Source organism: Bombus huntii, chromosome 12, assembly GCF_024542735.1.
Source record: "Bombus huntii isolate Logan2020A chromosome 12, iyBomHunt1.1, whole genome shotgun sequence".
Classification (NCBI taxonomy): domain Eukaryota; kingdom Metazoa; phylum Arthropoda; class Insecta; order Hymenoptera; family Apidae; genus Bombus; species Bombus huntii.
Window position 1 is genome coordinate 5,603,321 of NC_066249.1, and position 27,510 is coordinate 5,630,830.

Consider the following 27,510-nt stretch of genomic DNA (forward strand, 5'->3'; position numbering starts at 1 on the left):
GTGCGATGTCGATCGTTTATGACTGTTCATTAATCTAGCGCGCTACGTTGATCGCCGTGGAACACGTTTTATCCCTAAAAACTTGGCTGGTCAGCTTTTTAAAAACGACGTTCGCATTGTGACTTAAATTTCAAAATATTGCCTTCGTTATTACCTCAAATGGTAATCGATCGTAAGCAAATCGTAGTCTATTCTCGATTCCTGTGCTCTTTAAAATCTAAATTTGACGTAGTACTTTCCAACCTTTCACGTTTATCAGAATTTTTCATATTGTTGAGATTGACTGATGGAAAAACGAGTGGATGAATTTGTAATAGAAAAATATATTTAAATAAATAAAGGTATATAAGTGTAAGTTTATGCCGATCCAGATCCTTACTCTCTTAGTGTTACAATACAATAGAATCGATAGAGAGCACGTTCATATATTTACGGCAAAAGGAAATTACTAAAAAAGTTAACCTTATGGCTGTAGCTAAAAGCTACAAGGAACATAAATAGAAATCTATTTATTAGTTTCTTTGTTTCTAGACCTTGTAACCCAAATTATAATTTGTATTCAAGGGCACAATGATATGGACCTCTCCTTATTTAGAATATCTTTGTTTCACTAAATTTGATTTTCTGCGTAATAGCGGTCTCCAGGACACGGATATAATTACATAAATAAAAATATAGAGTTTTTCTTGAAGTAATTACTTCAACACAAATAAAATCTAAGATAATATAAAGCAACGAATTAATTAATTAATAAAAAATTGCATTACGAAGAAACGAAGAAACGAAGAAACGAAGAAAATTTACATCTTCCTACTTTAATTATTCCCATTCGCGAATCCCCGTGTAAACAACTTTCCATGCAATTGCCAGTCGTCGACGTTTACGTTTGGCGAAATGCAACCAACGACTCAACGGGACGTAGATTCGTGTTTGCACGAGGTGAAGCTGCATCGACGGCGCAGCGGAATGCGCAACGTTTCGTGGACTTGTTAGGCTAATGGAGGACTGAAAATTCAAAGGCAAATACCTGCGCGGGAATTTACGTCCAGCAAAGGCGATTAAGTAAATCGAGTTTCGAATTGAATGGTCGCGACGAATCGATTGTACCAAATTATTCCCGATTGTTCGTCCATGCTCGATATCATATTCCATGTAAATTGATTCCGGTAAATAATATCATCCTTCGTTCTCATAATTAGGCAATTAAAATATATTATCCTACTACTTTGTTTAAAATGGAATATCGACGATCAATGAATTCAAATTTGAAAGCTCATTCTCAATAGAATCTTGAGATTCTTGCGAGTGAAATAAGGAAAAATGAGAATAAGAGGAAGAGAGGCAGAGAGAGAGAGAGAGGGACAAGAAGAAAAGGCAAACAGAATGAAGGTAGAAATGAAGGCGGAGAAAGGGGAAAGTTTCAGTCGTTAACGAACGACCCACTCAGAATCGGGTATATTTCAGCGAACCGCTTCGAAAAGGCTGCCGGTGACACTTGAAATCTCGGCCTCATTATATCGCGGTTTCACAAACGTCACTTCACCAACGTGCCTCGTTGGCTCAGTCTAAAAACTAGGTTGTCGTAAGCCACAGACCAGTCACGGGGGTGCAAAACAGCGAAATGACGAATATCCGCGCGAGCAAGAGCTTGCATATTTTTATTTGTTCGCGAACGATATTCTATTCGTACATTTAAGCTATTAAAATCAATTCTACATACTGGAAAAAAAAAATAAGGCTGTATCGTTAACTGTATCGTTAATATATTTTTATAGATACAGCGTAGAATGGACGTCGAATTTAATATCGGACGAGAATGTTTCAATTTTTAAATCTTCCAGAGGACCTAATAACATTTAAGAATAGTACCAGTCGAAGCATTCGACGCAACAAGCTACAAAGTCGGAGCTTGCGTTTGATATTAAAAGCTTCCCTTGGCATACACCATCGACGTCACTTTACGCGTGGCTTTGTTCCGGTTGCGGAAAAAGTGGGTTACGAACATAACAGAAAAATTGTCCGCAGGGATACAGGCAGGGGTTGAAAATATGAGAAACACGGAACGAAAGAGGGACAACGGATCGTAGTTCCCTCGTGTCATATTGTCGTTGTTCCCTCGTCGGTCGTTTACAGGACATTCCTACATTTTGCCGTTTAAACGAGTCGAATTAAGAGTCCAGCGACCAGAAATCCTGCAGCGTCGATCTTTTACGGTCTCTGTCTTTACAGAGGTTTAACGTTCCAGCGTGAAATTTGATGTTCACATCTCGCGAATCTCCACTCGATCTACTGCGTAGTCAGTGGGAAAAAGCAGGGCGCAAACGAACCGAAGATCGAAGACTGCAGTGCCGGACTCGAATGTTTTCGCCATCGAGTGGTACGTATTTCATATTTTTCCTTTCACAAACAGAGTAATACTTTTATTATATTAGAATTATCTTCAAAACCTGTATACTCCCATTGGCTTTGATTTTAACATATCCTCTATTGTACCATAAACTTTCGAAGTAAACGCAAAGGGAACGACTGGAAGGTGGAATCGAGACAAAAATAGAAGGAAATCGTTGTGCGGGAAATCAGGAACTGACGGGTGTATTGCCAGCCGCGGCACGTTACGCGGCGAGTGTCAGAGATTAACTGTCCCGCAACCGTAACATCTATTGTTCCGGCGTGCATTCGAAACGAGAAGTCGAACAACACGGAACAGCGGCGTATGCGACATCGGGAAACGAGGAGGTTTGGGATTACCAATAAGGTACGACCGGTTTCGTTCGAGAAACGCGCAACACGTGGCACCGAGCATCGTCGAAACGAAATCCGACGACAATCGCGGCTCGTTTAAGCATTAATGCCACCCTCGACATCCGCGGCTCAAAGAAATCACGATGTCTTTGTCCCTGATCATCGTTTAAACTGAAACGCTGGAATAAAGTGGTGTTTTGGCGAGCAATTTGCCCTTAGACTATCGGCTGTTTGATGAAGATGTTCCAATATTGGAATATTTCGAAACAGGGGAATGAGATCGGAGAGCGTCGACGTTAAGGAAGTTTCAGATTTAAGAGACAGTTGCGCGGTCGAACGTGAAGTGAAATTTTTAATGAGGATAATTTCCTCGAGAAAAGAGGGGAATTAATAAGAAGTTCGTGTCGATGGAAGGACTACGATAAAGGAATTAACACTGTAGCAAATAAGCTATCGACTTTACCTGCCAGTCCATGTATACCGGGAGTAATTTAGAAAAATCTTCTCTATTTTCTTCTCTCAAGTTTCCTTTTTTATTTTTACCTCTCTTCCTAGATAACTTTAGTTTCTTGTTCCATGGTTTCTACCTTTATCTGCTATTGTCCTTGCCTCGGACACCCTATCGAAGATCAGCGATTTTGCAAGAGCCCATGGGCGCGTAATTCAAATTTTCCTGGCCATTTCCTCCGTCGTGACGAAAAGCAGCACGATCACTCCATTACTTCCGCCAAGTTCCGTATCTCATCGATTCGTCCTTCGAATGAAACTTCGCTATAGCTCGTAAAAGGTGTTCGTCTATCGGTCATTAATGTGGTTGGCGAAGCTTTAAAGATTAACGATCGACCGATTTAACTTAGCTCGGGTTACTTACGGCCGGGAAGACGTATCTCTCTTCTACTGGATGGTTTAAAATACGCCGTTTTCTACGCTCTCTAGATATCAGCTGGCGTGTAAATCACCAGGACACTCGAGAAACCGCTTCCAACGAAACGATATCGTTTAAAGGAAAACGAAATTCGAGCGCTCCGCGTACAATACGTTTAATCTCGATTGCTTTCTAGTGACGTGTAATTTCAAATATTTCATTTCTTTTGATCTAATTCTCTCCTTCTTCTCGATGTTCGGATATTGGAATCTGTGAGTGAAAGTCCTAAAGCTTAAAAGAGTCGTCGTTGCTACCTTTATTTCTTAAAACCGATAGCATACCAGATAGAAGCATATCTTTCGGAAAAGATATAACCCACTTCCTCAAACTTTAAGCTACCATTTCCGAGAACTCCAAGAGTCATAAATGTCAGGAAGAAACCTCGTTAACTAACCCAGAACCTACCATATTTACCAAACTGCTTAAACATTCGCGAGCTTTATCATTTTCCAAAGTTTTCCACGGACCGCGTAATTTTAAATCTCGTAGCCTAAATCCTGGGCAAACCTGGAATCCGCGAATCGAACGTCAGGGTATACGACGATTTGGCGTATCGATTATCTCGTGTCAAACCTTCTTACACCGACTTTCTGTCACTGGTCGAGGCAAAAACATCGTTTTACCACGTCTATTCTCTCTCTGTTGGAAGTTTCTAGGAAAACGCGACGCGTTTTCGCTTCAAGACGAGTTTCACGAGCTACCGTTATTATCATGGACACGTTGGGCGCAAGTAATCCAAAGAGGATTTCTGTAAAAGCAGCTCGCCATTGTTCCTGGCCGTACAATGGCAGAAACAATGCGCGAGATTATCGAGAAGAGGATAATCCCGAATTTCATTAGCGCCCAGTGGAAATCCTCGTTAAATTTACGTTGTTTTTATCCGATGACGAACGCGAACGCTCGAGTGTACAAGTTGACAGAAACAAAAGGGGAAAATAGGTTCGTAAACGTTTCTATTCGACGGAGCTAAGGGATGTTTCGAGCAATTTCACTGTATACGAATTTTTATACGAAAACACCCACACAACCGTAACAGAGAATAAATCGTCGAAAGCCAATCCGTTAAGCTTATCGGTAGGGGATTGGTCGGTTGGCTTGTAGCGTTTTCATACAGGCGAACTGGCAGCTTTGCCAGAGGAACGTCCAACGCGAGAAATCGTAAAGGAGCTGCTTTCACGATGGAAATTTACGAGTAACAGAACGACGTTAACTTCGCCGCGGGATGTATCGGCGAGAGATGTTGCGCGTGCCAGTAGAATAAGCGATTAATTATCGGACCTAGAATTCTTACGTAGAGTAAGAAAATCGTGGTCAGACTGAAAATTTCTTTCGACCAGGGTAGACGAAATATAAAATTCACGTCGCGATTGTAAGCTAAAAACGAAGAAACAGCGCCTCTGTTCGTACACGTCTGTAGCGTGAGACACAAATAGTCTGAGCTACAAATGTTCGATGGAAAACGAAGACGAATTTTGAAAAGGCTGTAGGAAAATGTAGAATGAACGAGACTCTCGATATAAAAATGGAGCAGTATGATTTTCTTCGTTACTCGTGAATAGGCGAGAGTTTTTTGGCGCCGCGTTGGCACGAGTGGCTCGCGTCGACGCGCCCACGACAGAAAATTCCGCGGAAAACGCTGATTCTCATGCCAGCTACACGTTGCAACTTCTCGTTTTCAAAGCAACGCTTTAGATAGAAAACCACGATATTCCGAGCAAACGCGAACTTTCGCGAAATAAACGTCACGAATTGGCAGCCACGCGGAGAGAGAACTTCTAAAATTCGTGTATCGTTTCTGTTATCGGTTAAAATAACCATACCGTCTGCGTTCGCACGGTCATCCTAACTATCGAAAAAGAGCAAGAGTGCTCGGAACGATCTTTAAATTAAAAATTCCAACAATTTGATAATCCAACAAAAATCCATCGAAATAAAACATCTAAATTTCTCTGCGCTGTTATTTTATTATACACCCAAACCAAAAATGAAACGAAAGATCGTAACAAAAGACGGGCAGAAACTTCGGTAACGCGGATCTAGGCCGATCGATCGGTCGATAACGATCGGCCTAATATCATTTCCTCTGTTGGAAGAGCGGAACATCCGCCAGCGGACAATGGGACGTCTGTTCGTAGCCCCGATCGCACAATCGAGCCGGCGACAATGAGAAAAAGACTAAACGCGGTACTTGCCTTCGACGAGCTGCTCCTTCTTCACCAAGATCAGAGGAATAGCTCCGGAGTTGCTCATAGTCCCCTACTCCGATTCGCTTATCGAGTCCTCTTCCGTTCACCGGTTCTTCGCTTTTCACCCGCGCGACACCAACCTCGATAACATCCAACCCCGCACTTGTGCCGATTTATCGTCACGACAGTTGCTATTCCCGCGCTCGATGCTGTAACACCGTGTCCACGCTACAACTCGCCGATCCTCTCCGCTCCTTCTTTCACGATGGCTTCTCCACGATCGACTGATACAAACGTCGAACCGAGAATTAATTACGAAATTGTTTGGTCATCGCGACGATAACAGGCTCGATACGTGATTAGATAAATTACCTGTTTGTCACTTTGTCCGTAGAGATCAATGGCTTTTCTTTGTTGACTGATCACGCGATCGTTGATGGAGGCTCGACGGTATTATCTGAAAAAGTTTCGCTGGCCCATCGTGTGTTTCCTACGCGGTTCTATGTATTCTGTTCGAAACTCTCTTCGGATAAAATCGAGGGCACGAAGCGTAAATGCAAAGAAAACTTTGTTTGTTGTTCGTGTGTTTCACGATGGTCGTTCGATCGAGCTTTGCTTCTTCGGGATACGGTGGCGCAACAACGACTCCAACAAAAACGTCATGGGTTTCGCAGAGGAGCAGGATCCTCGTACGAATCTTTCCGATGCACACACGAGTGCAACGCGAACAACACGAATCAGCGTGGCACACACCAACTACGATTCTTTCTTCTAATCGTCGATCGTTGATAATCGTATTCGCGAAAGAAATCCAGCGAAACGATCGAACAGAGGGTAGCATAGAAGAGCAGGGGTTCAAACAATGAAAACTTCTGCTTTTATATTCCCTGGGAATTGTTCGATCGACCTGTTCCAAGGGTGAAACACGGAAGGGGCGTTCCCAAGCAAGTTGAATGGATTTCCGGCCGTTTTCGAGAACGCTTGGGGACGCTCATCGATCTTCATTTAGACCGACTTTGAGGAAAAATTGAACAGTGGCCACGGTATAACGAAGCAACCGGGTCAATCGGGTCAACCGGCCGCTTCCGGTATCATGGATATTTTCGATTCTCATATTACCACCGTTTCGACCAACTTTTAATTTATGCGCACCAGGTTTCGATGAAAACTTCCCACTTAGGGTAAACTGACGTCCAGTTCGCATGGACGGAATTGAAACAGACTTTCGGAAGTTCGACCGAAACGTAGATTCGTTCGATTTTATTTCAACGAATCCGGGAATTTTTTTGGATAAACGGAACCGAGTTTGAGTTAGCATCGGTACAAGCGGAGAATTAATAACGAAAATGGGATGATACACGGAACACGTGTTCCCGATGAAAAATTAATCCCCGGTACGAGGTACAAGGAAACTGTGTCATTCGGTTGATTCGATGACACCCGGGTGTGATCGATTACGCGATATAATTTTGGTCCCTGTGGATATAGTTGAAGCAAAGCAGAAAAGTAGGGCGGAAAATAAAATTGCAACGCATCGAATACAACGTACGGAGGAAAAGAAATTCAAATATTTTTATGTTCGCTGTTACGTGAAAAGAGACAAATATTATCGAAATTATTCGATAATATTTTGGCAGAAAAATCAATCTGTAGAACGGGTGACATTGATACGATACGGCGGAAAGGGTCAACTTTAGCTGGTTATTTCATCAACGCGTCACTGATCGATCACGCGTTACGTTGATCCCACCCTGTTTGTGTCATATTGTATCGACATGTAAAACTTGAATGTGCACACACCACAGCCAGCGTTTATAACGTGCGACTTCTGTACGGTAATCTATTTGCTCCGAAACGAACGAACTCGCTGAATTGCTTTTCCTTTTTCACTGCTCGAGCTCGGATAAATTTCATTCTGTGTATCGTTGCAATTTCGCCTTCCAATCGGGGGCTCGAGAAATATTACAAACTATCGAGGAAGAAAAGTTGACGAAAAAACTATCTACGATCCACGCCATATCGAAGAAGAGCTTAAGGAACTTAGAACTGTGATACAATAACTTTTAACAATATAAACGAACGGAGCGATATTGTTTCCTGCTGCAACCATCTGCAGTATCAATTTCATACACGTTACACGATTTTATCGGGCAAAACGATATTTCGCCTGTGAGGCTTTACACATACAATACCTATATCGAGCGCAGATACTTTCCCAAACAACGTAGACAGCCTGTCGCGTGCTGCTCGCCGTTTCCCTCAATGGACTAAATCTACCAGAGAAGAAGAGAACTCGGTATTTTTCTTTTCATACGAATTATAACTTCTTCGCGACCAACACATAATAACGATTTATTTGTTATTGTAAAAAAGAAAGTACACTCTAATACAATAATAGTGAAATTTAACGAACACTTGTTGAACGTAATTCGATGAAAATATCGGCCATACTATCTGGAATCGTGCCTGCGCCTATTCGGCCTGGAAAAGCCAGATTCGATTAATTTTAACGACAACGATATGCGTTGTTCGCGAGGATCTCGTGCGTTGTATTCGTGCCTGCTTTATTAACGAGAACCGCGAACAAAGTGGAGCAATTAAACCAGCGAACCTCAAACGAGCAAAATGTTTTTAGAATATTACAAGGGAACAAAGGGCGCCGTAACGAGCAACAAGTAATCGCATCGCATCTGCCTAACCAATTACACGTCGCTCGGATTAGATCGCGCTGACGTAAAATTCGGTTGAAAATTGTGAGAAGCGAACAAACAAACAGGAGTGCGTTATAGGAAGGAGATAAATCATCGATCGATCCAAGGAAAAGGATCTGACGTTCCGAGCAAGATTATATCTACGTATTTCTTCCACCCGACACGTATTTATATGCACGTCGAAAAGATGAAGTAAATCCTGAACGAGGAAGCTCGTGAAATTTTCATCGGGTCTCGTCTTCAACGCTCCTCGAACTCGTCGATCCGTAACGTATAACATCTCCAACTTGCCATAAAAAAAGACAAGGAGAGATGTTTCCTCGGAAAGCGACGAGGAGAGAAAAGGAATCACCTGAGATCATCCCGAAGAAGCCAGCTTCCCCTTGACGCGCAACACCACTGCCCGCCTCTCTCAAGCCAACTGGCAGAAAACGAGTAAAAAGAAAAGAGATTCGAAAGACCGGACGCGCACACGAGGTTGCTGCTCTCGATCCCCGATGGATCACGTGGCTGGATCGGCGGTTCAGGATCCCGGCCAGTGTCAGCTCACCCCCGGTTCAAGCTGGATCGATGAAGGCTGCTCCTCGCATCGCACGCTGCCTGGGTCTCCTCTCTCCCGTATATCGACAGTTTCACCCTTCGAGACGCCGTGAATCGAGTTCCACGATTTCGTTCGCCGATCTTCCCACTGTTCGATCCGAATCCAGAAGACGGATACTGCTCGTGCGGACGAACCAAACCCTCGGGTTAGTCGCACTACCGCGGTTCGCGATCGAATTCCAACTGGACGCGGGCGAAGGATCGCCTTTGAACGTTAGACCCGAGTGACAGTGGTGGAAGTCGAAACGACAACCTCCAACCGACTGACCGAACCACGAGCAACCAAACGACCGAAGGGCGATAGACAGACGGGAGGAGTGGAGCGATATCGTAGAACGCCACCGATCGTCAGGATGGAGACGCACAAGTGGTTTTTCGCGTTTTGTCCCGGGGGTTGGTTGCTCTCTCTGCCCCACTCACCTGGTATCCGCGTAGGGTGCGCACCTACTACTACCCACTGGGTAGCTACCTCTGCCACCCACCCGACCTAACCCGTCACCCACTCTGGCCACCCCACTGCTTCACTCGCTAACGCCACGTTAGGAACTCCCTCTCTCCCTCTATCCTTTTCTTTCTCGTTCCCTCCCTATGGCTTTACCGTGCGCCACTCGCTCCGTCTCTCTTCGGGTTTCGCGGTCTCTACCCTTCCTTCCTTCGACATTCGAACTGGTTTCCACCGTCTCTATCGACCCCGTTAAACGAACGTTTGGCTATCTTCGTCCGAGCTTCGCGCGCTCCCGGTTTATACTCCCGTCGACGGTTTACACCGGCGCGGCGCCGCTTTCCTTCCAACGCGCCGCTTTTCTTCTACGATTTTCTCCACCACCACGGACCTCGTTACCTTTCTATGCTTCTGCTTCTTCACCAACCACGCTGTAGTTTCTCATTTTGTCACGGCGAACTCGCTTCATGCTGCTTATCGTTGTTACCACCGGTGTGCTTATTACTCCTACGTCCTCTCGGTTCGAGTCTGTTCTCTACGTGTCTTCGATGCTTTACTTTAGATAGCTTTGTTTACGTTCCGCCTATTTTCAGCAGACTTTCTTTTCGCGGCTATTTCTTTCTTTCGCTTTCTTTGTCAAACGAGTTTGTTACGTTTCGTCCGTTTTCACTCTTCGTCGCTAATAAAATTTCATCTAATTCGTCGTTTGCTGGTACCTGTACGTAAACCGGATATCGCGTGACTTTTCTCCTCGTCGTGCACGTCTTTCACTTCGGGACGACGTCGATACGTTTCGACGCCGCACTTTCGAAATTTCCAATCGTTCTAATTGGTGGAGAGCGAAGAGTACGATTTCTATCAATAATTCCGAGAACGTGCGGTCTATCCACGGCTATAGTTACGTCCTACTTTTTATTTAAATGGCAACTGCGCAGCCTGATAGGGATGAACGTCGATGAAAGTTTGATGAGAGACCCGTCATAGGGCGGTTGCGAAACGATTAAAGTTTCACCGGATTCCGCTCACTGATTCTCCGCTTTCGTGATTCATGGGTACGCGTCCGACCGAAGATGCGCCCTACGGACGCGAATCGTTCGTTTTAGACGCTTGTTAATATCGATTCGGGAAAATTGGCCTCGACGAAGGTAAACGACGATAAATGGCTGAAATATGGATTTTGGGATATCGTTCAAGGTATTTTCTAAATCACCGGTCTTTGTTACAATCGTTTGGTAATTCCAACACGAGCAGATGCATTTCGCGAATCATTCGTTGTACACGACCGTGACGCAAAATAGCAAACGATTATTGACAGAATCTCATCCGATTCGCGTTGTCGAATCGAGCTGAAAAACGATCACTGCGACCGAAAACGTGGAACGCTTGAAAGAAACGTTCATCATCATTACTGTAAAGAAATATCCGCTAAATTAGAAAACTGCTCGTTCTAAGAACCGTCGAGTTCCACGTGTACAAACATTTCGCGACTGGTTGGAGCATTTCGAACAAACGACAGGCTCATGCACGATTTCAAGCATCCGCAACGTTCGAACAACGCGAATGTGCCCGCTATACCCAGAGAATACAACGACTACTTCGAATAGTAAACACATTACCCGCGCCCTTTCTGGTCCGCGTGATTTCCAGTACATCTCGCTCTTTGTACGCTCTTTGCGCTTTAGCAACGTACGAATTTTGTCTCTAGCTTGTTCCTCTCACGCGATGGTACCAAGCCACCACGAGTTACGCCGAGAACGATCACCGGGTCTCTACGAGATTTTAAAATGAAAAATCTAACGAAAAGTGCAAAGAACCACCGTTATTTTTCATGAAAATGTGCTCTGTGTTTGCTATTTAAAACGATTCGTTGTATTCTTCCGTGTTGTAATTTAATTTTATTAGTTGCGAGACTAAAGGAACGATACTGATTTTCACTACTTTAATTTTCAACTCGCTGACACCTCGATCCATATTCCCAACGTTTGCTTCGTGCGATTAAACGATACGGATTTTTCTCCTCTTCGAGGATCTGATCCTCGAAACGTCCAACGTGAATGGAACATGGCCAATAGGGGAAAATCTCATGCATTTTGAGCTAAAAAAAAGTCAAATTCCCCGTTCCCTTCGTGAAACGCGGGCCGAAACGCGGCCGCGATTTATTGCCTTGGCACGAGGCGATCGTAATATCGGGTCGAGCGATATCGGATCAAGCCTCGACTGAGTAATTAACGTAAATCGAAAAAAAAGACGATACCTTCGAGTCGGAATCGGCAAAGTCTAATTGGTCACTTTCATCGACAAATTATCGCGGATAAAGAATATATCGACGAAGAATCGATCATTGGTACAACAAACCGGAGCGGAGGGCGAGAAGGCTTTCGATTTAAATTCGATTTCACATTTATACATTCGCGTGTAGTTTAAACGGGAAACTTGTGTAGAAACTCGTTTCATTTCTCGTTCTCGTTTATAACACTCCCATCCCTCCACGCATCCATTGGCTGGATCTTCAAATTTCCAGCCAAAACTTTCAACAAGTTCTGATATTTGCATTTCTTGAGTGAACGAATCGCAGAGTCGGTAGCTTCTCGATCTTCCACAGCTATTTTCCTGAGAAATCAATTTTTCTGAAAAAAAGATCTCCATTCGAAAGGAAAGATGCTGGCCACGGAAGTCGAGGCAAAGAAACGGGACGAAGAATGTTGTTTGTTCGGAGAAGATTCGTGAATCAAAGCGATCGGTGTGCAGTAGTCATTGGAAATACGTCGTAATGGCACAGCAGTTCTCTCGACAAACAAGATTCAGCTCGATCGTATACGTGGCGTGCAAACGGACGACGCTTTGATTTCTCTTGCTCGTAATTGAACGATCGAACAACGTGTATGGCTTTCATCGTTGATCGCAACGAAGGATTGTCCTTAGGACGTGTTCTCGTCCGCGACACGTGCTTCTGTCCAAGTCCAATGGATGAAGCGAATCGCACGCGTTTCGAATGAAATCCTCTGTTTTAGACTTAAACCGACGTTTATCGTAGGCTCGATAAATCGGTTTCGTTGAATCTTGCGGCAAGACTGGATCGGAGATTGCTTAAACTCGTTTAGAGTTTAACAGGTAGTACTAAAGAGTTCTTGGATCGTCTGCGGTAATAAGGATAAACGTACGGTCCTTTTTATGATCCTCTTTATGTGTAGATAGCCGCTCATTGGAGAGAACGAATGGTACGAGAGACTCGTGCTAGCAAAGCTTGGACAAGAAAAGTTGGAGAACTTAGCGGAATATAGGTTAGTATAGGTCGTTGAAAATTTCAGAGTCTAAGATGTATTTTCGATTAACTCCTTGACTTCGTTTAACGCGAAGCAGAAAGTTTATATAGCGGTAAAGTTTGCAGAATGAGTGGCTGTGTCTCGGTTAGTAGAAGTAACTACGTATTATCTGATCGAATAAATATCTAGGTTTGGTTCCAACCATCTTTCTACAAGTTTGTCCTGCAAGCTCCAATGATTTTCTCAACGAATAACCATTTTTCTTTCCTTTCTATAGCTATACGGTTCAATTTGCTACGTATTGGGCGCCATAGGCCGTTCACGATGTTTGGAATCGACATCGCGGTACAACGAAGGCTCAACGAGGGTCGATCGTGTAATCGAGAACAGATAGGGCGGCACTGGTTTCAACGCGAACTCCAGATGATCGATCAGGTCGAACGGGTTACATGGCGAATTTTATGCTTTTAGCTTAACCACACACAATACCTCGGCCACTCGCGGAAATTTAACATTCGACTGTATCGAGTTTGAAAAATGCACTCACGATTTATCATCGGCGATAATTCAACGACGTTGCAGCGACAAACGGCTGGTTTGCCTCTTTTCTCTCTTTTATTGTTACGAGCGTTTCGATATCGAAAAAGCGAGACAAGCTAGAGAAAAGGCGAGAGCAGACGGTCGAAAGCCGATCGACTCGTCGTTAAACGAAACTATTTATTTTTATTTCCCCGCGGCCAGACGGCGAATCCCTTTATCGTAGAATCCTCTTACGGACTCCAATTCTGAAATACAGCTTCGAAACCGGACCACTACATGCTCCATTTCGCCCTTTTATTCTCAAAAGCTTCTCGTTTACCTTATCTTCCGATTTCAAGTCTAGTCTGTCTTGTATTTCCTCCGATTGTTCCCTGTGTATTTTCGACCAATCGCGGGGAGACGAAATCACGAAAAAACACGTCAACCGAAGTCGTAAATTCCCGTTGCGATTATAAAAATCGACATCACGAGTTGATCGATCCCCTGATTTCCGTTAAGATAATGGAGGTGTTTGAGAGGGTAACGATTAGCGATTAACAGGGTTATAAAATTTATATTTTTAACACTTAAGTTACACCGTTGCTTATGGTATACAGGGTGGTTGGTAACTGGTGGTACAAGCGGAAAGGGGGTGATTCTACGCGAAAAAAGAAGTCGAAAATATAGAATACAAATTTTTTTTTTATTTTTTGTTTTTAGTTTTTCCATCGAAACAACGATCTACAGTGAAATCCGTTATAACGTACCTCACGCGTACCGAGCAAAAATTCAAAGTCGATTTTCTCGGAAACAAAGCCTCAAACGAAAAATTTTTATTCTATATTTTCGACTTCTTTTTTCGCGTAGAATCGCCCCCTTTCCGCTTGTACCACCAGTTACCAACCACCCTGTATATCGTCGACAATGATTTAGCGTATAGAGATGCGATACTCGTTGGCAGAATATTCGTTGGTGATCGAGCAAGGCTCTTAGAGTTTTGTTATAGTTGACGTGGCAATAAGGGAAAAGACAGAAAATGAACTAACCCGGTACTGACATGTTGATTATTCTAACGTTGTAGAATAAGTAAAATACAGTGACGATACTGAATCAGAAGAAAGCTAACGATGGATGTGTCTAGCGCACGGGATCATCGGATTTGTTCATGACATTTTTGGTCAGGAAAGTGAGGGCAGTATACATTGCTTCTGATTCGATAAACGAGGGTTGGTGGACTCGGAAGGGTCCTAGCCACCCTCGATAGAAAGTTGCTAGTGGGAAGCATCGTAAGTGAGAAAACCTAACTTTCCCGTGTCAAGCTGTAGTAGACAATAATCTACAGAAAATGCTTTAGAAACAAAGACCTGTTCGGTCTGTAGAACCTTAGCTAGCAAATTCCTGAGATTTACGATGGATCCTTAAGACTATTGAGTGTACGCAGTAAGGATGAGCGGACATCTGATTCCCGTCTGTTCCCGTAATACCCTGTGTATCGAGAATTTCGCGAATCGTTCGACCAGCTATTCCAATGCAGATTATGAGCAATGTTTGCGTCGAAATATTTGTAGCGGCACATGAGTTAGAGGACAATTCAAATCATGTTGTTGTTTTGCCTCGGAATATCAAGATCGTTAGGACACACGCAATGTAAGAATAAATAAACTCCGAGCAAAACAACGCCGCTGCTACGTGCAACCGTCGAACAAAGACGAATTTGAATTTTCCGACTCTTCCTCGACCAGTATAAATAAGCGGACGCGATCGCAAGGAAATGAGTTACAGTCAGTTGTCGATCAGTTATCAACCAGTTATCAACCAGTTATCAACGAATTATCAGCGATCTAATTAACGAGTCATTAGCGATCCTATTTTACGACTTATACACTGTCTCAGCGAATCGGTTAGTACGAGCATCTTTGTGAACATTATCTGTATACTAATTTATCATTTTAAATATATTCGACGGTTTCAACAACGAGCAATCTCGTTCATTAAACCTCACCGACCAACCATCCTCTACACATAAACCTCTACATATTTGTCGGACAAATTCGCGGTCCTTAAAAGTAATTCGACTGAACCTTAGAAAACGTTAACAAATGTTACACAAACATAGCAGACGTTTCGTGCGATCGCCAGCTTTTCAGTTCGAGCAGCGAGGAGCAACGATTGTCCGGTTTCACGAGTCGAAATTCCATTGTTTCTTCCGTGTAAAGCACTCGAATCTCGCGAATGAATAAAATTGTAATATCTCCGGGAACGTGTAGCCACCGACAACTTCGATCTCGAGCGACTTTTAAAGTCTACCCTAACGCAAAAAGTTTCCACGAGTTGGCGCAAAAACTACGACAGACAAGTTTGATAAGCCATTATCACGAAGAAATCCTCTTTACGGAAGGATCAGTGGACAGAAGAATGTTGTCAAACTCGAGCTGCTCCGGTTTTCACTTTAATCTCGATATTCGTGAAATATTGTGAAATATAAGGTAGCAAAAAAGTCTGTAAGATGACGTTCAAGTTTCGTTTACTCGAGTAGCTGTCAGCTTCGTATTCAACGAGAACAGCGTAGGTGTTCAAGACGAACAACTCTAAACAAGAATGATAAATTATCCGCGCGAAACATCGGTTCTGACAGCTTGTATCTTTGATAATGAAATATTAGGATCAAATTACTTCTTGAGAACAGGCAAAACGATACCAAGTCTTCTCGAAATTCTGAATTACCGTCAGATGAATAACAAGCAACTGTTTTTTTCCGAAATTCCCTTCTCGAGTCCGAGAATAATGAAAAATGGCAAGCAGCAAGATTTATCTCCTGCAATGCTACATCCACGGTAACCACGGAAGACGAGCATTAAAGATGACAAACGATTTTGCCTCGCCGGTTAATCTCCGTTGCTGCGAAGTAACGCGTTCTCGATAGAATGATCGATGCAATAGCAAAATGCGATAGCAAGGTGTAATAGCAAGAAGATTCGATAGAGCTAAAAGGCAACGAGACGCGTTAAATCACGTACAAACCTGTATCATGGCAACTAAGTTTATGCTAACCACTCAACGATCGAAGCGAGATAGTCGTGTGAAACCCCAAAGGACATGGTAATTCTAAGACGAGTCGACCATCCCAGGTACCGTTGATCGTAGATCAAAACCATCAGCAACTTTAGACCTCAACCCAAGTAATTGACACTTGGAGATTGACACTTCTCGCGCAGGTGGTAACACGGATCTTAACAATAAGATAAATGAATAGTTGTTACCCCAAAAATATGACAATATTGTATATGGAATGCGTGGACGAATGTATAATAGAAATATATTTAAGTAAGTTTAACACTAGAACTACCACACCAATTAAATTGACTGGTTTTACAATTTTATTATAAAATTCCTACTTCATGTAAAAATATTCTGTTATTACGTATTTTTTAAAGACCAGTGATTTCCACTGGTTTTGGTAGAAATAGCTTTGTGTTAACTATCGGTAGTTCTAGTGTTAAGTATAAGTACAATGTGTATGCTAATGAAGATCCGCACGCTGGCTATGGGTATTTATACAATTACGAAAACTACCCTGTCTGTAACCGACTGCATCATTTGTGCAAAACGTGTTCCTAGAAAAGGCTATGAGGCTGAGAGGTCCTTGAAATTGATTTAGTGATAAACAATATTCAATGGCTTCGAGGACTAAGAAAACTAAACATCAGAAAAGATGCGGAGTTTTGCTGGAAGTGGGATCCACTTCAACAGAATATCTTACGTATTATTGTAGCATCGTATAAAGATGAGTGGCAACGAAATCGGAAGACCGTTTTTTCGCGAGCACCAGGTGTGTTAGGTGGATCTATTATTCTCGTTATTAAGGTTTACGGAGAGGAGCCCGCGACACAATGGGGGCTCGCCTTTTCGCGGCACGCGCCGCTAAGAATTAAAGAACTAAATTCGGTCCAATTAAATTTACGACCGCTGTTCCTTCTAATGAAAGCGCGCTCGACTCCTTTTTGTCCACTGGATCGACTGTGACAGCGTTCTCCAGCTGCTGCAGCCAACATTTCCCCGTTCAAAACGTGCAATACACAAGGTGACGTGTGTAAAAGATCATTGATGGAACTGCGAGACTCTAGGTCGTGTAAAATGTAGAAATTGGTATTTTAGATCGTAAGGTAAGTCGGCTAAGAAATAAGAAGAGAGTATAACCCGGAAATTTTAACATAGAGACGTTGACTGCGTAAACTGCGGTTATTTCTTGAAACAAATAAATACAATGGTTCTTAAAGACTGAACTTTTCTGCCTATAAAATTCATCGCGGGAGAACAGGACATTTTGAATGTTTGCGAACCAAGAGGACCAGAAGGATGGTCCGTTTCTGTTTGATTTCTAAAATGTGGATAACCAACCAATCTGCAAAGACTTAAAAATACCAACGGTTAAAGAAGAAATCAGCAGGTACGCAGAAAAATACAAGGAAAGAACGGCAACACATCCAAACCAGGTGGCTGCTGAAGCGAATGAAACTCTCATAGAAAGAAGACTAAAAAGAAAACACCCCACTGACCTCAGTAAAGAAATAAAATAGTCAAACTCGAAGATCGTATCCCGCTGAGGGTAGCCATTCACATGTTATTTGGCAATTAAGTTAGAAAAATTGATCAAATGTCCAACTGGACAAATTGTAAAGTAGAAATTAAAAAATAAAAAAGAAAAAACCAACCCATCTTCCGTTAGTCAACTCTCAACCGCTGTTCGTTCTGTTAGTACAGAAGAAACCTTTTAGCATTTTCTTCCGCTGATCCTTCGCGTCTTCCGTTAACGCTACTTACTATTTACAAATCGATACTAATATTCGTAACGATTTGAATATCGTCTGAATCGTGACAAGACGATATCTTATCTGTTGCGAGTAATCTACGGTAATCTACAACGGTAAATTACAGAAAAGAGATTGGATGAAATTGGAAAAAGGTAGCATGGACGCGATAGAACGATGGAAACGTGGATGACGGCTGGTTTCACCGTTTCCTCGGGGCCGTACAGTTCCGCTAACGTTTCATTAAAACTTCTCTGCGAAAGCGCCGGTGTCGTGAATTTAATTAGGACAATTACGCTCCCTCCGTGTTGCCAGCTCCGTTACAGTTTACTCGTGGTGCCGCGGGAGTCATTTTTACGACTCGAACCCGCGCGACTAAAGTCGTTCCGTGACGTCGAACATCGAATTAAAATCCTCTAATCACAGGTTTACAGATAACAACGACGAGATTCAACGATAACATCTGACGAATGAATTTTCTTTTCGCTTTAATCTCTTTCTCTTATTCTATTCGCGTTTATACATTTTCGAACTGATCTTAAACTCAATTAAGATACGCGTTAAGATATCGCAATAAAATTGGTACGAAGATATTCTCTACTTTGCAAAGTATACAAATTGCGATTAAAATATTTTCTGTACTATCACGGCCGAAGATAATACTTGGTTCGTTGTTTTCGAATGATAAAAAATAAATTCCTAACAATACGCAGAGAACTAATAATACGCAAAGACGAATTTTACGTTTCATGTGAAAAGATTTCGAAATTGGCAAATTTTTCTCCACTCACATTGCGCCGAAAACGAAACCACACATCTTCCAAGCTATGCATCTCGAAATCCCGCGAAATATTCCAAGAATCGGTCGATTCGATTGATCGAGAGACTGCATGGTAGGAAGGTCGGGTCGGCAGTTTCTCTAAGAAACACAAGCAGCTCCGCTCTATACTACCGAGCACTTGTGTAACTGTTGTCGTATCCGTGCAGCCCCTGTCGACAGTTCGAAGGGTGAGAAGGGTGCACGAGCGATAGATCGCATGCCTGGCGCCAGTTAACAATCGAGAACCCTGCATTTATGAATAAGGCTGCACAGCAGGCGAGGTAAGGTCACAGACAATGAACCTCGATTCAGTTCAGGGCCTCAGCGCGACGTCACGTCAAGACGTTGTCGGTCAGGGTGGTTCTGCCACACCCTCGACCTGTCGCGAATACGATACCTTCTGCTCCTTAATCTGTTTACAGACGTGCCTTTAATTGATCGAACTGTATGCCGTGTAGTTGTAAATTCGATCAAGGGTCGATGATACACGTGTCTTGAAACGGGGTGGAAATTTACTTCGATCGATTCGGAAAGAACAATAGTTTCGGAAAAAATTGAACAACTTGGAAACATAGCATACGCGTGAATGTAACATTCACAGATGACGCGAGATGTACGTGGTAGAACGCGGCACGATATTGTACTATCGAAATTGTGGCACGCAGCGTTACATGGTATAAAGATGTGTCTCGTATGTTTCGCGCAGAGTGCGCTGGAATCGATATTTCAGACGCGCAAACCGATCCACTGTGGCAGATAATACGAAACAAAGCTTGTAAATACCGCAGTCCATATGGAAATCGACGTTTCCCCGTAAAAGTTGAAGCAATCAGGGAAAAATTCACACTCGCCTACGATATACTCGACCTCGGCACTGGGCTACGATACAACCCTCGACTGGATCGATACAGTACACCTGCGATCGTAACGAGACAGAGTAGCGTAACGGATCGTAACAGAAAACACAAAGCGATTCCGGCGGAAACTGTTCTGCAGAAAGCGTGATGTGTTTGGGCTTTCGTCGTATTAGCGACTAATATATAATATCGTCTCAAGATCACCGGTTATACAAGCAATTATCGCGGCGAAGGATCGCTCGATAGGAAAACGTCGGCCACGAAGGTCTAGGATAGAAATTGCGTGCCATGCCCCAGTTAACGATCGAGGTCTGCGTTCAGGAGAATATGGCTGGAATAAGGTCGCAGCCAATGAACTTCGCCATCGTTATTTTGGAGGTTGGAACTCTTTCGATTTCCAGTAACGAAGCGATCGGACGAATTCCGTTCTCCATCCAGCGAATTTTCTACGCGATTCTGAAAACCAACGCTGGCCGGAATCGAGAACAGAAAATTGGGAATGCAGCAACGACACACTTCATTCCGTGTTACCACGACGAAGATTTACGGCCAAAGTCCGTTCTTTTCAGAAGACGTTAAATCGCACGCTCGATGGACAGAGAAACGCAATTAGCGGAATGCTGGACGACGCGACGTACCTCGAATACGTAGAAAATTGTTACGAAACTTGCGCGCAATTCATCGAGAAGATTCCAAGCGTGATCTTTTGCCACTTGCTTCTTAAGAAAATTCCTGTTTCTCTCTTGCAACGTTTCCTGCGAGTATGTCCGGAAATGCACGTTGAAAGGGTGAATTTGCATTTTGAATTTCGTTCGAACGGCTGAAATATCGTCGATTGTGTTATCGTGAATCGCGAAGTAACGAAGTTTCTTTGAAAGCGCGAGAAAATAAAGGTTGTAGAATCTTCGAGATTGGTGTCGAATTGACCTTCTAGTTTCGCAGAAGGATGAAATTGAAGAGTAAAGCCTGTAGGCAACGAGATAGTGGCCCGAGTTTATAAATAAGGTTATCAGGGTCGGCGCATTGAGGGTGAAGGTAGAAAAGCTTGGTTCAAGGCCGCACGTCTTCGTGCGAAGATCTCGACCAGATGAACCTGCCATGTCTCTATTAACGGACTAGTAACGACTTTAATCTCGTCGGCCTTCGCGGTGGTTTCTTGATGAAAATTCGATAACACAATGCGCGTCGATTATCGTGGAAATTAGTGGAACCGACTAGGGAAATTTCGAAATTTCCAAAATTAGATCGAAAAATTGATCGATCGCGAAGAGACGGTGCGACTAAATATCGAAACTCGGATACAACGGAGGAAAACTAATAATTTAGAAAGGACGTGTATATTTAATTAAGGCGCGAATATTTGATAGATTGCTATTTCTGGGACTAGGAAACTCTCAAAGTCTGTTTTTATATTAAAAAGATTCTCATTCGATAAATTCTGCCTGGTAATGGAATTTTCCATTACGATTTTTGCTTTAAGTATAGTTTTACAGGCGTCGTTGCACGCACGTAAATGTTTATGCCTCGTTAAATATTTTACGCACGTATTTTACTTCGAACACCGTCGAGAACAAGCAACATTTTACTTCTCCAGATATTTCCTAATGAATGTTTCATCTCGTTGACTCTTAAAATTCTTCCTTAACAGCAAAGAAGCAGTAAAGAGAAGAAAGACGAACAAAACGCAAGATACAAAATGTAAGACACGCGCATATTACAAAGAAGCTAAATTCGCCGGCTATTATTCAAGAATTAGACACAAGGGAACTTTCCCAATTTCACGGAAGAAAAAATGCAGTTCCAAAAGATAAACGACTCGTCGAGTGGGAATTTATCGTCAGGTTACTAAAATTAGTTCCAACGACGAAGCGAATTACCTTTTCAACGAATTTCTCTGCGCGTTAATCGTCGATTTTCTCAACTTCGACATTCGACTTTTTCTCACCAGTGAACATTCAATATTTTTATGCTTATTGCGTATTCGGGAACGGAATAAAAATGCGATAACAAAAGTAAAGAAAAACAGAGGAAAATTGAGGATCGCGAAGTTTATTAGGATATAAAAATTGGAGGAAAGTGAAATCGATATCGTCGATGGAATTTCATCTGGATCGAGAGCCCCTTTTTCATGAATGAGAATCGATCGAAATTCCTAAATACGGAAGATAAATGCTGCCATACCAAATACGCGAGAACCTACTCGTATTTTCCTCCTTTGCCCTTCTGTTTCCTTCTTCTCTTCCAGTTTTCAGCAAAATAATGAATAGATGAAATATTCGCATGTTACTCGAGATAGGAATATATTAAATGTCCTCGAATCGAGGGCGTTGCGTGTAAGTACAAAGAGGAGATTCTGTTCCGGCGTATCATCAGGGAACGCTGGCAATAAGAGTGTAAGAAGACTTTCATGATTTTCAGACAACTCCCGAGACGCGTCAGATTCTTGTTTACTCTACTTCGATACGACCCAAGTTTCCTCTGAACAGAACATCGTGTATTTCGTCTTTCGGCTTGTGCATCGATGAAAGATCGAGACATCGACTTCTATCATTTATTTAACGACGTATTTTTCTGATTGTTTCGTATCCATGAATATAACGCGACGATAGACACGCTACGAGAAATTACGCGACACCGAGTTATTAAACGCAGTGCACGTTACAAAAGATTGAGAGGATTCGATAGATAAAGAAAGAATAGCAAAAAAGATAAAATTTCCTACTTTAAAAAAAAAGCAAATTCTCTGCTGGAAAGTTACTTAATTACAATCATTCGATCTCATCCACGTCGTCGTATGTAAAATACTGCTTGCAGCACGACTATTATTATTATTATTATTCGCGTGAACGAGTATCCGTAAACACGAGACGTATACCTCGTATCTAAGTAGGCGATTAGACGCTCGGAGCAGAGGCCATGCGCCCACATGACCGCGTAATGCTAAACGATTGTGGAAAGTGGCCTTGGGACTTGCCACGAATCGATAATAGCCCGGCCCGATATCGCTTGATCCAGCGATCGTTCGCGTCATTGGATCGCGAATCACGCGCGGAAATCTAATCACCAATCGAAATCTCACGCGAATTCTATCGTCTATACATAACGTACACGTGTATATATCTGTAGGTTCGTTAATTTACCGTAGCGGAAGCCGAGAACGCGAACGAGATCAAACACTTCGAAACTATCGTTCTCCGGAACTATCCGTATAAATAAGAGGGGAGTGAGGCCAGGTAGAATCTAATTACGCCACGGTTAAGCGGGGCAACGGAGTTCGACAACAATTGAATTATGGCAGCGCGTGGAAATATTAGTTTATCGAAATAACAGCGAATCAAACAAGACCACTGGCTTTTACCAACGTCCCGATCGCACAGTTATCGAACCACGGGAACCTTGGACCGGCGAATCATCGTCCCGTAAAAATCGCCTGTCATAAAGTTATCAAATTATGAACCGTAAAAATGCCAGAGTGAAGATTAACTGGCAAACCCCAGCCGATATACCTGTCTGCGCGATTCCTTTTTATACGCCATAAAACGCGTTTCTTTTTAACGATATAAAGATGTACGCTGCTGGCTGTTTCCCGTTCGCTGACATTTTATCCATTATTCAAGAATCTTGTCCAATCGTCAGTCTTATTCTCGAGCTCTTACTATCAACGTTATCGGAAATATGAATATTTCACTGTTTCGGAGGCGTTCTATTTACAGGCATCTTATCTCATTATCAGATTTCCTTTTCTATAAACGTTATCGAAAAGGCAGATGTATTTCACTTTTGTATAAACACTTTGTCAGAATCTTATCCGATTATTGTATTTGGATGTTATTAAAACGGTAAATATATCTCACTGTTTTCGAGACATTGTTGGAGAATTCCAGCGGAAAGTCGAATGAAAAATCATTGAGATTCCAAGAGCGTCCGGTTCGGTTCAATCGACAGGCGTTCTCGGCGACGAGTGAAACCAAAGTAATCAATAGGATAGCACCGATGCATTCCGCATTCCTCGTTCAACTAAGTCGTTTATATCGCGTACGCTGGGCCGTAGATTCGTGTCCCGGCTGTTTAATTCTGAAGCGGAACGATGGCTTCGTCCAACTGGTCGCTCGGCCACCGAAATAAGCCCGTTATTCAATTAACCTAATCAAATTTCGAACGGCACATTCGAACCGGCAATTGGGACTACCGTCGCGCGATTCGCGTCTTGGCCCGTGTCTCACCAGCTTCGATACCGGAACATCGATTAATTATTCTCTCGACCCGATCGAACGATAGACGTCAATTTTTTAACGCGTTGCTATATTTATCGACGTCCTTCGGCCCGATTTATGACCGCGGCATTATTAAAATTCTATGAGCTAGCCGGCGTCGTATATAAATTATTGCGGCTTTATAACCAATGATGAATACGTAGAACGCGGCTGAAGAAATGGAAAATTACGCGTCGCAGTGATTCTGCTAGAATTCGAAGAAGATACATTTTCACTGCCATTTTCCTTGTACCCTTCTAGATTTAAACAGTAGATTCAACTAGAATCAAACATACAGTAAACATTTATTATTCAGATTATAGTACCACGCCAGAATAATTTACTTATAATTCTCAATGAGAATTGATTGTAAAATTCTTCCAAATAAAAAAAAATTGTCCTTGTACGTTGTACGACGAGAGTTTGATGTGATTATTTATTGCGAGTGACTGATTCTGCTAATAAGAGGGAGAAAAATACGGTGAACACAGCGTCGATAAAGGTGTGACACTAATCACGTGTGAAATTAGCGTAATTAGTCTTCGATAGAGTATGCGTTGAATCTTACAGACGAAATTAGGTACCAGTTACCCTGAGAGTATGAAAACGAAGGTCTTTTAAGTTAAAAAAATTGAAAGTTATGGCGGATCGAGAGCCATCTCGCCACTTATCTGAAATGGCTTTCAAAGCTCGGATCAAAAGCAGTCCGGAAGCTTTAACGTAATGCCCGTTTCCTGCTAAAAATTTCGAGAATGGCTGGCTTAAACGTTCAACGTACAAAAGCGTCTCTTTCCCCTATTCCACCTATTTCGCACGTTCCACGAAGAGTAAACGGTTGTTTCACGCGATTATGAAATATCATGGGATTAAGGTGTTTCTCTAGCCGCCACGTTTATCCAATTAACGAGTAATTAAACCACGAGAAACACGATGCCAGAATAGAACTTGTTCCTTTCTATTTTCTCTGTTCGCCTCGCTTCTTCTGTCACGGTGAACATTAATCGACGACATTTTACAAAGAGAACTACGCTAATTATTAGATAATCGAGAAAAGGAAATTAACGAACAAATAATTTACAGCGAATTATCGAATCTGTGTACACGGTACGGTGACGTTATCGCAGCCACGTTTTCACTGTTATCCGAGAACTAATCTAGACGTACCCCCGTTGCCTAGGTAATCGATAATTCATCCTGCTTTCTATTTTAATGGCGTTACCAGCGGTAATAGGGGGGAATTAGTATTCTCGTAATTATATAAATTACGCGTTGAACGGCGCGGCTTTGAAACAAACAAGGAAAACCGAAGGTATCCGACGCGACGAACAAAAGCATCGATATCGAGCCCGCAAATTCATTACGCGCGACACGATACAACGTAATTGGACGATACGTGGGTAGGATAGATTGTTCGCCGAACGCATTTGTTAGACAAACTTCGCTCAAATGACAAATTAGAGAGAAATATCTTTGCCTCTGGTCTCCGTTGTAGTTAATGCAGATTGATTCGAGATGAACACGATGCAGGTGACTGGACAGATATTTGAGGATTAATTACTGGCAACTTTGTTAGCAGGATTATCAAAGTTGCCCCGGCAATGGATATTTATGGTGTACTTTAGCTGCAACGAGTTGCAAGCTCGAAACTCTCCGGCGAAACTTTCAGGAAAACAAAATTCATGGCTTCGAGGAGAGCCAGGTAAAAATACTCGATCGATCAATTGACGGTGCAACAATCGGAGAGAAAGCGAAAAGTTTAATCGACGACGCTAATCGTCCTTAAAGTTGTATTTATGCGTGTATTTATATTTCTATATCTTTTATATTATAACTTTCCAAATATTTTCTCCTATTTCATTTATTTCTCCATAGGCGGCCGAATTATATTGCTACCCTAACGTTTAACCTTTCATCGAACATTAAAAATCTCCAGAGATTTCCTTCGAAGTAAATTTTAGCTTTGATCTTAACAACAAGCCATATTGCTACGTTGTGTATGAAATAAAAATCAGACTTTTTAATCCTTGTAATCGTTGGCATATAAACATCTGATGAATTAAAGCTGTCTGTGTCCATTGCGCTCGAGTTCCCCCAGAAAACTTGGCAAACGCGTTCCAAATCCAGCCTGATCGCTTTGTAAGTTGGCCTAACCAGCGTGGTCGAGAGGACTTCGTCAAAGAGCGAGTCAAAGGAAGGATTTTCGTGATGAGCAGCAGTTGGTCATCGAGGGGTAAGCGAGGGAATCGAAAGCTCGCGATTTAGGCACTGCGAAACGCCGCATTGGGTGCGTATAATCTGCGACCGCTGGGAATTGGGTCGAGGAGACATTCCCTGTAGCCGGTCCTCGCCCTCCTACAAACACCTCCTGGTGAACTCGACCGGTGCCCCATATAACTCGCGAATTTATCGCTCGTGACCGAGCAACAATCGCCGATTCGGGTCAGAAGCGGTTCCTGTAACCCGAAACCCGTGCGGTTCCTTTTCGTTCTTAACCCCTTTCCACTCCCTTCTTTTGTAACAGCCACGAAAAAGTGTCACTGTAAATAACAGCTACAATACGCGAAACGTTGTATCGCTGGTCCAGTAATCTTTTTCTTTCTTTTCTGTCTCCTGTCGAATGCGGAGAAAAATGTTTCGGAAAAAGAATGTTGGAAAAGGGATCCCGTTTAAATTTGATACGCTGGGACTGCGCGTGACGCTGCAGATAGCTGACGGGGCAGCTTGTCAGCAACGCGCTTAGGACAGTAAAAAGCGGCCTTTTACGAGATAATTATAATATCAATGGGAGTTGATAAAATGTAGCGGTTCTCCTATATTTATTAGAGGGATACGTGTTGAAAAATACGTGTTCGAAGATAAATGTTAATTTCTCTGTTTTTACAAATACGTTCTCGGACTAATGCATCGTCTCGATGTCCAAGGTAAGGCAAGACTTTGCTAAGATAATAATAATTGCAGCGCCACAGAAATATCGCGAAAGATATTTTTCGATATCGACGTTCGATAGACGACCAAGGTGCATGAAAGTGCGATCGCTAGAAATCATTGTTGACCTAGACGTCACACACAGAAGATCGAATAAATGGATAAGTCGAGGAAAAATGGCCCCTTGGAGGCTACGACCATGAAGGGTGGATAGCATGATAACGAATCCCTCTGTTCTCTCATCGATCGGCCTCTCGTTGCTCTTCATGCAGCCGGAGGAGTTTCTTTTTAACTCGTCCCGACAATGAGGCGCGAAAGAAAAGGGAGAAAACGAGAAAGTTGGCGAAGCCTCTTCCACGGAGCCTATCCAGCCGCCGTAGAATGGAAAAGTCACGTGGAAATCCTCTAGCGGGGTATAGATCAGATGTTGACTACGTATATACGTCTACCTAGTTTCCC

At 42.8% G+C, this 27,510-nt stretch overlaps 1 protein-coding gene and 1 long non-coding RNA gene across 6 annotated transcripts in view; one reads left to right on the forward strand and one right to left on the reverse strand.

Moving 5' to 3' along the window:
- The window catches only part of LOC126871688 (solute carrier family 12 member 4), a 100,872-nt gene that overhangs the window by 59,838 nt on the left and 13,524 nt on the right, over positions 1–27,510 (reverse strand). Inside the window, exons 1-3 of one of the 5 annotated variants that reach the window (XM_050630756.1) lie at positions 9,115–9,561; positions 6,226–6,310; positions 5,860–6,137 (exon numbers count right to left, since the gene is read on the reverse strand). The exons of 2 other annotated variants lie outside the window; for them this stretch is intronic. In XM_050630756.1, coding sequence (XP_050486713.1) covers positions 5,860–5,917 — 58 coding nt within the window. In that variant the 5' untranslated portion in view covers positions 5,918–6,137; positions 6,226–6,310; positions 9,115–9,561. Of the gene's footprint in view, positions 1–5,859; positions 6,138–6,225; positions 8,842–8,916; positions 8,936–9,114; positions 9,562–27,510 lie in introns of those variants that run through there. 2 more of the 5 variants (XM_050630758.1, XM_050630757.1) reach the window with 2 other exon arrangements.
- Positions 9,585–18,643, forward strand: LOC126871775 (uncharacterized). Its single transcript, XR_007691732.1, has 3 exons — positions 9,585–12,717; positions 12,798–12,887; positions 13,147–18,643. It is a non-coding gene; the product is annotated as an uncharacterized LOC126871775 (long non-coding RNA).